The following is a 14,869-nucleotide window of genomic DNA, read 5'->3' on the forward strand; positions in this document are numbered from 1 at the left end:
TCATTCAATCCTTGAATAGTCTCAATGGAATTTGTGCTGTCAGGAACTGAACCTGCCACAAGCAGCGTCAGGATTCAAAGCTGAGAAACAAAACAAAAGAAAACGAAATGAAATGAAACAAAGATTAAAAAATAAGAAAAAAGGAGAGGGGCTCCAAGAGTTTGCCCCCAGAGCAGAGGCTCCACCTCTTCCATCTCCCATAGGCCCTCCTGCAATACTTGAGCCAATGGCTTAGATGGACAAACTGATATTTATAACTTTGTAGTTGGAAAAGGTTTTCTCCAATTTCAAGAATTAGCACCTCTGAGGCAGAGTGGTCTGCCTTTGTATATGCTCCAATAAGCTTTCCCTCTCCAGTCAGTTTCCATCATCAAATGGCAGCTTTGGTAACTCAGAACTGACTTTGTCCTCTGTGGGCCACTTTGAGCTCAGGATGGGAGCACCTTGGCTGTAGGTGCTTAACAGATTTTAAAAAAAACAAAAACAGGCTCTCATAGACCTTATTTATGATGACAATGACAACCTTTTGAAAAGGCAAACTGTACTGGACATAGAACCAATTAATTAGTTATCTGTTCTACTGTTTCACCATTTCACCAATCAGGCCCCAAATTTTAACCAAAATGATTATACCCATCTCCCTTCCTCCCTGCCACAACCCTCCCACCCACAATTAATATATCAGTAATAGCCAAAAATCTATATTAATGTTAGGCTGTAAAAATGCAGTTAACACTATTGGGAAGAAGGCTGTGGGTTGTGGAGATGCTCTTTGAAGGTCGACAGTATCTTTGCTTTCCCACATCCCAGTTCTTCAGGCTCTGTCCTTCATGGAAGGCCCGTTCCTTCCTTAGTAAAGCGCAGAACAGGTTGCCTTGAAACACTTACCCTTTCCCCTCCCCTGGGATGGGTGTGCAAACTATACAGCGTGAACAATTTAAAGCACTTGGGCTGCTACAGGACACAGAAACTATGCTGTCTCTTCAAAGGACATCTTCTCAAGCCACCTCTATGGTGTCAAGACAAGTCCAGCTCCTTCCCTCCCCCTGGAAACCCTCAGTCAGGAATGACAGGGACTGGTACTCAACAGTTCTTCTTGTCTTTTTTTGTCATCCTCCTCTGAGAGATAGGAATGCCCCCTTAGCCTTTCCTCACAGAAGGATATGACAACCTGTGGGCACTTGACATTGGCTTCCTTGGTAGTGACCAGGTCAGCCTCATCAGAGGTTTTCCATTTCATCAGGAACATGAACTCTCCACTAGAGACAGCCCCAAAAATCTGTTCTGGCTCCAAACCCCAGGCAAAGCCTCGTGCCTTTTCTCACTCTTCTTTCTTGTTTGGTTCACTTTCCTCTCCTTTATCTTCAGAATCAGAATCAGCTTTGTGCTTGCCTCCCTCTGATTTATCTGTCTCATGAACTGTCTTCTGTGACTGTAGAAACTCAGCAACAAGGTCAGGGCAATCCACATTATCTTCTGGCTCCCATGTGTTGTCCTCATCTGAGAAACCCTTCCACTTTAGAAGATATCCCACCTTGTCCTTGACAACTCACCAATTAAGAACTTTTTCCACAACAAATTTCTTTTCCTTCTTCTAGTACTTCCTTCACCTTCTTCTTGTTTTGTTTTTTCCTCCAGCTTTCTGATGTGAAGGATGACACTGCTTGTAGCAGTGCCCAACAGTCTGAGAAGAATCCGTGCCGCACTACTTACCCATTGTTTTGGGTAGTCCGAGGGAGTAGCACCCAGAGGAGTAAAAAGCTGTGTGGCTTCAAGTTGGTCATCCAACTGAAGCAGTGTAACGCAGGCCATGATTAAACATTTAATTAACATTTAAAATGATTTAAAACATTGTTTTGCCCTTCCCTGCCCTGCCACCTTTCTGATCCTTAAAATCACATTGAAACAGCAGTTGCCATCCACTGGTTCATTCTCTCAGCCTCAAGTAAAGATATGTATGTGCAAATTACAGTTGCTAGGCTACAGCTTGGTGCCTCTGCTTATGTTGCCTGTCACCAGTGGTCTCATCAGCATCTTTCAAAGTAGTAGAGTTATCTGGGCATCAGATTTAAATTATACCATCAATGTACATAGGCAGACATTACGTTAGTTACGAAGAACAGAGAAAAAATGGTCATAGATGCATACTATGCTAGAAGGTAATTCAAAGAAGAAAGTTATTTACATAAAATTCTATGCCTAGTTCATTCCTTAGATCAAAAACCTCACTGCGATTTAAAATGATTACAAAATGCCACAGGCATGTTAGTTTCAAAATTAATCTGGAATTTAATGGATCAAGATTTGCATATAGTGAAATAATTTGCTCTGGTCCCTTTAAGGATGTTTAAATATTAAACCAGAAATTCTCTACTTGCATATTTCTTCTGGGCAAGAGAAGATCTTTTCTGATTTTTATCTTTGCCCTTCAAAGAAGGTATTACCCATAAAGAGCTTAGCACAGTGTCAGGAGCAGTTGCCATTCAGTTCGTGGTTACACTTAGCACTGTAGTCACACCTCATTTAAAGAGCACTGAGCAACACAACAGTTCTGGCTGTAAGGATAAGGAAATGCAATGCCATATAGATGACAAAGTCAGAAGTCCTGCAAATTCTGGTTGATTGACTATGCCTGCTATGTATATTACTAACTTTCAGCGAATTATTTATAATAGTAGTAATTAGGCATTCCATTTTTCACTAAATAGTTCTTCTCTGTAGCATGTGGTTTTGTTTATACTGCTCTGTTTTCCTGGTTGGTCACATGTGTGCTTCCACCCAGGAACTATTTTGGATCTGCAAAATAGAAAATACACACACACACACACACACACACACACACACACACACACACACACACACAAACACACCAGTTATTCTTTTTTTTCCCCATCTTTATTAACTTGAGTATTTCTTATTTACATTTCGATTGTTATTCCCTTTCCCGGTTTCTGGGCCAACATCCCCCTAACTCCTCCACCTCCCCTTCTTTATGGGTGTTCCCCTCCCCATCCTCCCCCCATTACCACCTTCCCCCCAAGAATCACGTTCACTGGACACACCAGTTATTCTTAAAATACCTTGGCTAACCCAATGACTGGGCACTCCTAAATCTTCCCCTGCTACCCCAGGCCCAGTCAGGGAAGTGGTGACTCACATGACTAGTTGGCTTTATCTCCTCAGTTACTCATTCCTTTCTCCTCTCTCTCTCCATATCTTTCTAGATTCTCCTGTGTTCTACTTGCATAACTCTCAGTGTCTTGCCCCATGCTCAGTTATTGGCTATTGGCAACTTTATTGATAGATCAAAAACTAATTGAGGGCAAGGACTTTCACCTCAGTAAATAGATTCCCAATCGAAGCATCAGAACCACCCTGTACACAACTCTAATGATAAATAATGAGTACATAGCTAGGAGAGTGTTCTGACATAATACTTGTGGGGTCATTATATCTGATACCCAGTGAAGTATTCTATATGTAGGAACAACATATAAATGTCATAACAATGCTTGTGTACCACATACATGGCCTGATGCAGTGGCCAGAGAAGACAGGATCCTCTGGAACTACAACTACAGGCAGTTGTGAAATACTATGTGGGTGCTTGGAATTGAACTTTGATCCTCAAAAAGGACAACCTGTGCTCTTAACTACTGAGCCATCTCATATTACTTTCTTTTTTTTCTTATTTATTTATTTATTTATTTATTTATTTTATTAACTTGAGTATTTCTTATATACATTTCGAGTGTTATTCCCTTTCCCGGTTTCCAGGCAAACATCCCCCTCCCCCCTGCCCTTCTTTATGGGTGTTCCCCTCCCAACCCTCCCCCCATTGCCGCCCTCCCCCCAACAGTCTAGTTCACTGGGGGTTCAGTCTTAGCAGGACCCAGGGTTTCCCCTTCCACTGGTGCTCTTACTAGGATATTCATTGCTACCTATGAGGTCAGAGTCCAGGGTCAGTCCATGTATAGTCTTTAGGTAGTGGCTTAGTCCCTGGAAGCTCTGGTTGCTTGGCGTTGTTGTACACATGGGGTCTTGAGCCCCTTCAAGCTCTTCCAGTTCTTTCTCTGATTCCTTCAACGGGGGTCCTGTTCTCAGTTCAGTGGTTTGCTGCTGGTATTCGCCTCTGTATTTGCTGTATTCTGGCTGTGTCTCTCAGGAGTGATCTACATCCGGCTCCTGTCGGTCTGCACTTCTTTGCTTCATCCATTTTATCTAGTTTGGTGGCTGTATATGTATGGGCCACATGTGGGGCAGGCTCTGAATGGGTGTTCCTTCTGTGTCTGTTTTAATCTTTGCCTCTCTATTCCCTGCCAAGGGTATTGTTGTTCTCCTTTTAAAGAAGGAGTGAAGCATTCACATTTTGATCATCCGTCTTGAGTTTCATTTGTTCTAGGCATCTAGGGTAATTCAAGCATTTGGGCTAATAGCCACTTATCAATGAGTGCATACCATGTGTGTTTTTCTGTGATTGGGTTACCTCACTCAGGATGATATTTTCCAGTTCCGACCATTTGCCTATGAATTTCATAAAGTCATTGTTTTTGATAGCTGAGTAATATTCCATTGTGTAGATGTACCACATTTTCTGTATCCATTCCTCTGTTGAAGGGCATCTGGGTTCTTTCCAGCTTCTGGCTATTATAAATAAGGCTGCTATGAACATAGTGGAGCACGTGACTTTTTTATATGTTGGGGCATCTTTTGGGTATATGCCCAAGAGAGGTATAGCTGGATCCTCAGGCAGTTCAATGTCCAATTTTCTGAGGAACCTCCAGACTGATTTCCAGAATGGTTGTACCATATCCATCCATTGTTACATCCATTGGGGTGTATCACTCCCACCAACAATGGAGGAGTGTTCCTCTTTCTCCGCATCCTCGCCAGCATCTGCTGTCACCTGAGTTTTTGATCTTAGCCATTCTCACTGGTGTGAGGTGAAATCTCAGGGTTGTTTTAATTTGCATTTCCCTTATGACTAAAGATGTTGAACATTTCTTTAGGTGTTTCTCAGCCATTCAGCATTCCTCAGCTGTGAATTCTTTGTTTAGCTCTGAACCCCATTTTTTAATAGGGTTATTTGTCTCCCTGCGGTCTAACTTCTTGAGTTCTTTGTATATTTTGGATATAAGGCCTCTATCTGTTGTAGGATTGGTAAAGATCTTTTCCCAATCTGTTGGTTGCCGTTTTGTCCTAACCACAGTGTCCTTTGCCTTACAGAAGCTTTGCAGTTTTATGAGATCCCATTTGTCAATTCTTGATCTTAGAGCATAAGCCATTGGTGTTTTGTTTAGGAAATTTTTTCCAGTGCCCATGTGTTCCAGATGCTTCCCTAGTATTTCTTCTATTAGTTTGAGTGTATCTGGTTTGATGTGGAGGTCCTTGATCCACTTGGACTTAAGCTTTGTACAGGGTGATAAGCATGGATCGATCTGCATTCTTCTACATGTTGACCTCCAGTTGAACCAGCACCATTTGCTGAAAATGCTGCCTTTTTTCCATTGGATGGTTTTGGCTCCTTTGTCAAAAATCAAGTGACCATAGGTGTGTGGGTTCATTTCTGGGTCTTCAATTCTGTTCCATTGGTCTATCTGTCTGGCTCTGTACCAATACCATGCAGTTTTTATCACTATTGCTCTGTAATACTGCTTGAGTTCAGGGATAGTGATTCCCCCTGACGTCCTTTTATTGTTGAGGATAGTTTTAGCTATCCTGGGTTTTTTGTTATTCCAGATGAATTTGCAAATTGTTCTGTCTAACTCTTTGAAGAATTGGATTGGTATTTTGATGGGGATTGCATTGAATCTGTAGATCGCTTTTGGTAAAATGGCCATTTTTACTATATTAATCCTGCCAATCCATGAGCATGGGAGATCTTTCCATCTTCTGAGGACTTCTTCAATTTCTTTCTTCAGAGTCTTGAAGTTCTTATTGTAGAAATCTTTTACTTGCTTGGTTAAAGTCACACCGAGGTACTTTATATTATTTGGGTCTATTATGAAGGGTGTCGTTTCCCTAATTTCTTTCTCGGCTTGTTTGTCTTTTGTGTAGAGGAAGGCTACTGATTTATTTGAGTTAATTTTATACCCAGCCACTTTGCTGAAGTTGTTTATCAGCTTTAGTAGTTCTCTGGTGGAACTTTTGGGATCACTTAAATATACTATCATATCATCTGCAAATAGTGATATTTTGACTTCTTCTTTTCCGATCTGTATCCCCTTGACCTCCTTTTGTTGTCTGATTGCTCTGGCTAGAACTTCAAGAACTATATTGAATAAGTAGGGAGAGAGTGGGCAGCCTTGTCTAGTCCCTGATTTTAGTGGGATTGCTTCAAGTTTCTCTCCATTTACTTTAATGTTAGCAACTGGTTTGCTGTATATGGCTTGTACTATGTTTAGGTATGGGCCTTGAATTCCTATTCTTTCCAGGACTTTTATCATGAAGGGGTGTTGAATTTTGTCAAATGCTTTCTCAGCATCTACTGAAATGATCATGTGGTTTTCTTCTTTCATTTTGTTTATATAATGGATCACGTTGATGGTTTTCCATATATTAAACCATCCCTGCATGCCTGGGATGAAGCCTGCTTGATCATGGTGGATGATTGTTTTGATGTGCTCTTGGATTCGGTTTGCCAGAATTTTATTGAGTATTTTTGCGTCGATATTCATAAGGGAAATTGGTCTGAAGTTCTCTTTCTTTGTTGTGTCTTTGTGTGGTTTAGGTATAAGAGTAATTGTGGCTTCGTAGAAGGTATTCGGTAGTGATCCATCTGTTTCAATTTTGTGGAATAGTTTGGATAATATTGGTACGAGGTCATCTATGAAGGTCTGATAGAATTCTGCACTAAACCTGTCTGGACCTGGGCTCTTTTTGGTTGGGAGACCTTTAATGACTGCTTCTATTTCCTTAGGAGTTATGGGGTTGTTTAACTGGTTTATCTCTTCCTGATTTAACTTCGGTACCTGGTATCTGTCTAGGAAATTGTCCATTTCCTGCAGATTTTCAAGTTTTGTTGAATATAGGCTTTTATAGTAAGATCTGATGATTTTTTGAATTTCCTCTGAATCTGTAGTTATGTCTCCCTTTTCATTTCTGATTTTGTTAATTTGGACGCACTCTCTGTGTCCTCTCGTTAGTCTGGCTAAGGGTTTATCTATCTTGTTGATTTTCTCAAAGAACCAACTTTTGGTTCTGTTGATTCTTTCTATGGTCCTTTTTGTTTCTACTTGCTTGATTTCCGCTCTGAGTTTGATTATTTCCTGCCTTCTACTCCTCCTGGGTGTATTTGCTTCTTTTTGTTCTAGAGCTTTTAGGTGTGCTGTCAAGCTGCTGATATATGCTCTTTCCTGTTTCTTTCTGCAGGCACTCAGCGCTATGAGTTTTCCTCTTAGCACAGCTTTCATTGTGTCCCATAAGTTTGGGTATGTTGTACCTTCATTTTCATTAAATTCTAAAAAGTCTTGCTTTCTTTATTTCTTCCTTGACCAGGTTATCATTGAGTAGAGCATTGTTCAATTTCCACGTATATGTGGGCATTCTTCCCTTATTGTTATTGAAGACCAGTTTTAGGCCGTGGTGGTCTAATAGCAGGCATGGGATTATTTCTATCTTTCTGTACCTGTTGAGGCCCATGTTTTGACCAATTATATGGTCAATTTTCAAAATACTGTCTTGAATCATGAGATCCATCAATTTTTAGTATTGTCTAGACCTGCAAATAGAATTGCATTGTAAAATCTTTTTCGTATGTGAAAATTTTTGTTTAAGTGTAAACTTCATACCATACTGTGAGTTTTTGTCTTAATAAAATTGTAGATTTCTAAAAAGAAAAAAAGAGAATCATAGAAAACTAGACCTAAACACATATATGTGCAAGATGTTTACTTATGGATAAGAGTGAATTATTTCCAAGTCCCTGAAACAGTAAACTGTTAAGAAAAAGTCTTTGTACAATGGACTTCTGGTTGGAAGTATGCTCTGAAAAACAGGGGGTAACCACAAGGCTTGATTTAAAAGATAAACTAAATCATTTCTTGCCCCCTTCGATGTAAAACAGAGACCAAGTAAACTATTACTCTTCATATGTAGTAATGATGCAGCCCCTTCCTAGTCTCTCACATAGGTATTCCTGCCTCCACTAACTCTATGCACACTACTTGCTAGTCCCCTTCAAATTCAGCTCTAATACATGTAAAAATAAATCAGAAATAAAAATCTACAAATATGATGATCCCAAATATCATGTTTGATTATCCATAATGTACATTTCATTTTTTAGAAAACCACTAGCAATAAAAATTGTAGGTTAAGGTGGGGGGGGGCATGTCCACTCCACCATGGTGCTTGGTCTGCTTGCGGAGGCAGGATGCGGGAAGTTTGACCAGGCTTACCCCACGCTGCTGCCAGGATAGTGTCAGTCTGAGAGAAGTAGTGGTACACCCCTCTGCTCCAGGGGTGGGGAAGCACAGTCTGAGCCCAAGAGATGGACTGAGCTGGCTCAGGGGGCTCTTGGGCATCCAGGTGCAGTTAGGATGCTGCAGAAGAACTGAGAATGGAGTAGGGTCCAGCATGGATTTATCTAGCCCAGGGCCCAGGGGAAAAAGGAGGGGTGGGTGATCCAGCTGGTCCCACAGGAAGTGTCCTTGGCTGGATGGTGGGCATGAGCTTAGTGTCAGGTGCCACTGGGAGAGCAGGGAATCTTTCTTGGGGAGATTAGAAGGTAGCTCTGTAGGCAAAGGGCTTCTATGGCTCCCCACGGCAGATCCCATGAAAAGAGGCAGTATATAGTTTCAAGGCATTTATTTTCATGTCAGAAAGTAGATGAGTAAAGCCGTTCCCCCATTCTCAGGGTGGACCTGAGATTAAATACCTTTTGTGGGGAAGAGTGTCTGGGAAGGAAAGTTCATTGGCTAAGCCTCCAGGCCTTTAGGTACCTCATTATAGTGGAGATCTGTCTTGAACCTATGTGACCTGTGGTCGGGTCCTCTACCTGTGAAGTGGCTTTGATGGTCACAAATCTATGGAGGGCTGCAGGCTAGTGACAGGACTGGTTTTCTAGGAGTCAGGTGAGCCACCTACAACCCCTCAGGGTCATTGGGGTTTCAAACTTCTTCAACCAGGAACCACTGTCCCACATATAATGTGCCATCAAATAAAAAAAAATGTGCCACAGGGAGGGGATAGATTAGTAGTAAAATGCCTGCTGCACAACAACGAGGACAAGTTTAGATCCAAATAGCCATATAAAAAAATTGGTGTGGTTGCACGCATGCTGGTAATCTTTATTCTGGGTAATGGTTCCCAGAGGAACCAAAACTGCTGAAGATTCTCTCTGTTCTGTTTTAAGACACGGGCATTCTGCCTCCTTATGTTCTGACTAAACCATCAGGAAATCTGGGAGGGCCCAAAGTAAATGGTCCTCTCCACGAAAAAGGCCAGTATGCCACCACTACTTCACCATATCCACTTGGAGCAGCTCTGCCTATAGGAAAGACAGATAGGCTTTGTTTGAGGCTGAGACCATCATTTGTTCTCCCTTTGAGGGAAGTGTCAGCAACTCATTACAGACAAGGAGAAGAAGAAAGTAAGGGAAGAGATCCCCTTCCCCTATTTTATAATATGTTTCCTTCCTCACCAGTGATTTTTATATAACTAGAAGACTCTAAACCCTTCTTTGTCAGAGAAGCCACATGGTATTACCAGTCTGTTGGAATTTGTTTTGTATATATACCAGCCAACCTAGAATGATTACCAGTAGCTTCTAGCCACCTTGTTTATAGCCAAAGAACAAGACTAAATGAAGTTAGAGAGCAGGAAGTTGGCTCTGGGGCCAAATAGTGGAACAATACCTGTTACAAAAGCCTAGGCAGAGTTAATCTTCCTGTCTACCTGATCCAATTGGATCCTAATACCAATGAAGGCAAGAGTTGTTAGATGCTTTTCATCAAACATTGTTGTGGGGACTAAGCATAGCCAAAAAACTATTATCTTGTTCTAGGTTATTCAAGTTATTCAAAGGCCTGATAACCTGTCCAATGTGTTTCTGATAAGGTCTGTGAGGTATACCTGGTATTTACTCCCATAGAACCTGTTGACTCTGAAAACAGCAAACCACTAATAGTGCCTTTTTCATGCAGTCAGACCCAAACATCAGGAGAAAGTTTCAGAAATTAGAGAGATTTGAAGAGATAAAAAATAGATCTCTACTTTTAGAAGTTGTTCTAAAATTTTACAATAGCTGCAATTCAGACAGACAGGGAAAGAAACCTACCTCTGCAGTGATCATTATCTTTAGGAACATGGACAAAAGAGGAAAGGGCAGACATAGACTAGTAGAAAACATCTGGCAAATGACTAATGTGCTTATTTAAGTAGAGGGGCCACTGGACGAATATGCAAGCAGAAAAGAGAAAGAAAACCTTCCTATCCTCCCGCTAGCCAAAAATTAACAGGACCAGGGATTCATACTACTTCTGCCTTCCACTGGACCCAGTCAGCCAACCCATATTTATCTTTGAATTTACTGTCCCAGAGGGTAGATATACTGGGCCAACTAACATGCACTTAGTTGCCACAGGAGTTTAAAATCTCAGAGATTGTTTGATGAAGCCCTGAGTATAGATTCACAAAACATCTTGCTCCAATATGTAGATGATGTCCTTGTAGCTTCAACCACTGAGGAGGGAAGCAGACAGGCAACAAATGGTCTTTTAGAAACCCTCTAAGCCCTAAGACAAAGAATCTTAGCCAAAAAGCTTCAAGGTGTTTGTCCCTCAGGTCACATGCATGGGCTACCACCTAGAGGAAGGTAAGTGGATGGTTTTCCATAACCATAGATATTTCCGCCATCCGGTGGATTTTTACTCCGACTTGGAAAAGACAACTGTGAGGGTGGATGGACATTGCTGGCTATGGATAATGGCTGTGCTGCTTTGAATAGGAATCACCTTCATGGCTCATATATCTGAATGCTTTGCCATTAGGGAGCAGTGCTACTTAACAGGGATTAGGAGGTATGATCTTGCTGGAGTAGATGTGGCTTTGTTGAAGGAAAAGTGTCACTGGGGATGGGCTTTGAGTTTTCAAATGCTCAAGCCAGGTCCAAGCCCAGGCCCAGCTCCTCTCTCTCTCTGTCTCTCTTGTCTCTGTCTCTGTCTCTCTCTCTCTCCTTTCCCCCCTCTCTCTTCCCCCTCTTCCCCCTCTCTGTGCAGATCTGGATACAGAATTCTAAGCTCCTCCTCTAATACCATATCTGACTACATGCTGCATTGCTTCCAGACATGATGATAATGGACTAACCCTCTGAAATTGTAAGCAAGCTTAACTGTGTACTTATAAACACTTAGCTGTCAGGTATAAGTAAGAAGCTATCAGTACCTGTCACATATTTCTACAAATACACAGGTTTACAAAAGCAAGCCTAAAACCAAGATTATTTGCCAGTGTTGATGTTTATTCTTTGAAAGAGATTGCCATTTTATGATCGTTTCACCATCTCCTTCTCTTGCTGGATGTCTAGGGAAAGAAAAATACACACAAAAAAAAATCATTAGAAGGAACGTTCTTTCCTTTCTACTTATATACTTTTTTTCTTTCCTTAATATTAAGTTCAGTTTCTTCTAAAAGATCTGCTTACTAAGTCATAGAAGGCTGATTAGCATGCCTTTTCATTTACATTGCAAAGGCACTAACCACATATCCTCATACTGTGTGTGTGTGCGCGCGTGCGCACGCGTGCTTGCTCACACCTTAGAACACTGTGAGACTTACTAGGATCTATGTATTCCCTCTCTACACTACATATTTGAGTGATAGATTTAAATATTGTTACTTTCCACAGAGTTCTAGGAATGAGTAAACGAAACATTTCTTTCAGCTTTATCCTTATACAACTGGAAAGTTAGATCTCTTCAGATGACTTCATTGAATTTTTGAGTTCTCAATTAAAGCTGTCAAGACAAAATCTGCCCCTCAGCTTTACAAGTACACTTTCAGCTTCTCCAGGAGGCTGTCATTCTGAAGAGCAAACCTATCCCTTGAGTACGGGAAGCTTGAACATACCCAAGCACTAAATTTACTCTTTCATCTTATGTGTAGTTATATATAGAAGAAACCACAGTTTGCATAGTTTTTTAATGGGTAAAGCTATAGATTCAAATTGTTGCATCCTGAAAAATGTCTAATTAACATTTATAATGAAAATTAAAACTGGGCAAAATCGAGATTTATACAGTGCCACACCCAACATTCCAAGATTTGTTTTAACAATTTTATAAGAAACAAATCTATGATAGTATCACTACTGGGACCCATCATGTAAACCACTTCTATTTTATTCAGGGAAAAAGACAACTACTTGATATTTTAATTGCTACATTAATTATAATGATTATATAACTACTGCTTCCATTGAGACAATTTTAATTGAGCATTAGTTTTTTTTAACTGACTGTAACAACTTTCACCACTGTTCACCTCAACTAGAAATCCCACTACTTACTTTCCTTTGACGGAAGAGTATTCTTCTCTTCAGTGATGGTCTTCTTCAGTTTGGATCTATCAAATCTTTCCACTTCCGACAAGTCTGGCTTATCACTCATTTTGACTTGAAGACACAAAAGTTAGTAAGTTGCCTACTAGAACTATAAAGAAGGTTAAGAATAACAGTTTAAAACTTCATATGTTATGAATGAAGAGTTGGCATGCTGTTTTTCAACAACAACAAAAAAACCCACAACTTAGAAAGTTGTGTTTTCAGGACAAGTCAGGGGACTCTGCATGCTGCAGGTGCCCCCATGTGCCCCAGCAGCTGTGCAGAGCTGAGCCCTGGGGCTTACCGAAGCCAGAGGCCCTCAGGAGCCAGCCTGAGGACCGGGGAGGCAGTGGAGCAGGGAGGGACCTAGCGCACACAAGGCCTTGGTGCCTGCCAAGGCAGACAGTGGCCCCACCTGGGGACAGGGGCAGCATTGGCTGCCCTCTTTAACAAGAGAGGAAACTGGAATCCACACATTTGTAACTGCAGAGCAGGGGCCAAGGCATTTTTTTCTGTATTGTGCCATTTACAAATAACTTGTCACTGCCCAGCATCCAGTCTAAGGGGCAGAGGGTCATGGTGCCAAATCTAAAAGGCCGTTTCCCATGGCCTCAACTCTTCTCCTGGCCTTTGCCACTTCCTTGTAGCTGCCTAGCCCCTTAAACAACCCAAGGTGGGACCCCTGTGACTTCTTGCTCTGTGCCCCTAGAAGACCAAAAGAGGAAACAAAGCCTCTGTGAACTGGACTGGAGACCAGACTCCATTAGACCAACCCACCCTGCCTGACCCCGTGGGGCTCACAAATTCTCACCTGTCTAAAGCAAGGCACACCTATCAGATCAACAGTTCGGTCTTCCTCTGACTAGCTTCAAGGACAGACTAGTGCTGCTCAGTGCAGTCCCCCAAATTTATAGGCGCCACAGAAGACCACGCCCTGGCCATGCTCTGGGCCACGCCCATCCCTCTGTGATTGGACATATGACTGTGACGTCATACCTATGACTCATGCACATGGCAGTCCTTACTTGCTACACAGCCCATGCTTTTAGCTTTGTGTGTGCATCTGTTCAACTTCAGAACCTCTGCTTATTTAGACTGTATTTGATAATAAGAAAAATCTTTATAAATAGTCTTTGCTTCCTTGTACAACTGGAAATCATTAGTACCTAAGAAAGAAATGTTTTAGCTAGGCATAGTGGTACATGCCTTTGATCCCACTTGGGACACAGAGACAGGCTGGGTTATCTCTGAAAGTTAGTCTAGCCTGGTCTACATAGAGTTCCAGGACACCCAGGGCGCATAGCCAGACTCTGTTGTGAAAAGGAGAGAGAGAGAGAGAGAGAGAGAGAGAGAGAGAGAGAGAGAGAGAGAGAGAACATAGATGGGGACGGGGACAGAAAGGGAGGAAGAGGGAGGAGGAAAGAGGAGGGAGGGAGGAGGAAGGGTGGGGGAAGAAGAAAGGAGGGAGTGAGGGTTAGGGGAGGGAGGAGGGAGTAAGGGTGGGGGAGGGAGGATGGAGGGAGGAGAGAGGAGAAGGGGGAAAGAGGAGGGAGGGAGGAGGGAGGGAGGAGGGAGGTTGGGGGAAGAAGAAAGGAGAGAGTGAGGGTTGGGGGAGGGAGGAGGGAGTAAGGGTGGGGGAGGGAGGATGGAGGGAGGAGAGAGGAGAAGGGGGAAAGAGGAGGGAGGGAGGAGGGAGGGTGGAGGAAGAAGAAAGGAGGGAGTGAGGGTTGGGGAGAGAGAAGGGAGTAAGGGTGGGGGAGGGAGGATGGAGGGAGGAGAGAGAAGGGGGGAAAGAGGAGGGAGGGAGGAGGGAGGGAGAAGGAAGGGTGGGGGAAGAAGAAAGGAGGGAGTGAGGATTGGGGAGGGAGGAGGGAGTAAGGGTGGGGGAGGGAGGATGGAGGGAGGAGAGAGGAGAAGGGGGAAAGAGGAGGGAGGGAGGAGGGAGGGAGGAGGGAGGTTGGGGGAAGAAGAAAGGAGAGAGTGAGGGTTGGAGGAGGGAGGAGGGAGTAAGGGTGGGGGAGGGAGGATGGAGGGAGGAGAGAGGAGAAGGGGGAAAGAGGAGGGAGGGAGGAGGGAGGGTGGGGGAAGAAGAAAGGAGGGAGTGAGGGTTGGGGAGAGAGGAGGGAGTAAGGGTGGGGGAGGGAGGATGGAGGGAGGAGAGAGAAGGGGGGAAAGAGGAGGGAGGGAGGAGGGAGGGAGAAGGAAGGGTGGGGGAAGAAGAAAGGAGGGAGTGAGGATTGGGGAGGGAGGAGGGAGTAAGGGTGGGGGAGGGAGGATGGAGGGAGGAGAGAGGAGAAGGGGGAAAGAGGAGGGAGGGAGGAGGGAGGG

The 14,869-nt window shown here is 43.0% G+C and overlaps 1 protein-coding gene and 1 pseudogene across 1 annotated transcript; both read right to left on the reverse strand.

Moving 5' to 3' along the window:
* Window positions 1-599: 599 nt before the first annotated feature.
* On the reverse strand, window positions 600-1,717 carry Cbx1-ps1 (chromobox 1, pseudogene 1; annotated as a pseudogene).
* Window positions 1,718-11,443: 9,726 nt separating this feature from the next.
* Window positions 11,444-13,421, reverse strand: Tmsb15a (thymosin beta 15a). The gene is made up of 3 exons (NM_001401215.1): window positions 13,353-13,421; window positions 12,509-12,613; window positions 11,444-11,523 (listed from the first exon to the last, which is right to left on the reverse strand). Exons 2-3 carry the CDS (start codon window positions 12,606-12,608, stop codon window positions 11,486-11,488), a joined length of 138 nt encoding a protein of 45 aa, NP_001388144.1. The 5' UTR covers window positions 12,609-12,613; window positions 13,353-13,421; the 3' UTR covers window positions 11,444-11,485.
* Between the last annotated feature and the right edge of the window lie 1,448 nt (window positions 13,422-14,869).

Source organism: Rattus norvegicus, chromosome X (genome assembly GCF_036323735.1).
Source record: "Rattus norvegicus strain BN/NHsdMcwi chromosome X, GRCr8, whole genome shotgun sequence".
In the NCBI taxonomy this organism is placed as follows: domain Eukaryota; kingdom Metazoa; phylum Chordata; class Mammalia; order Rodentia; family Muridae; genus Rattus; species Rattus norvegicus.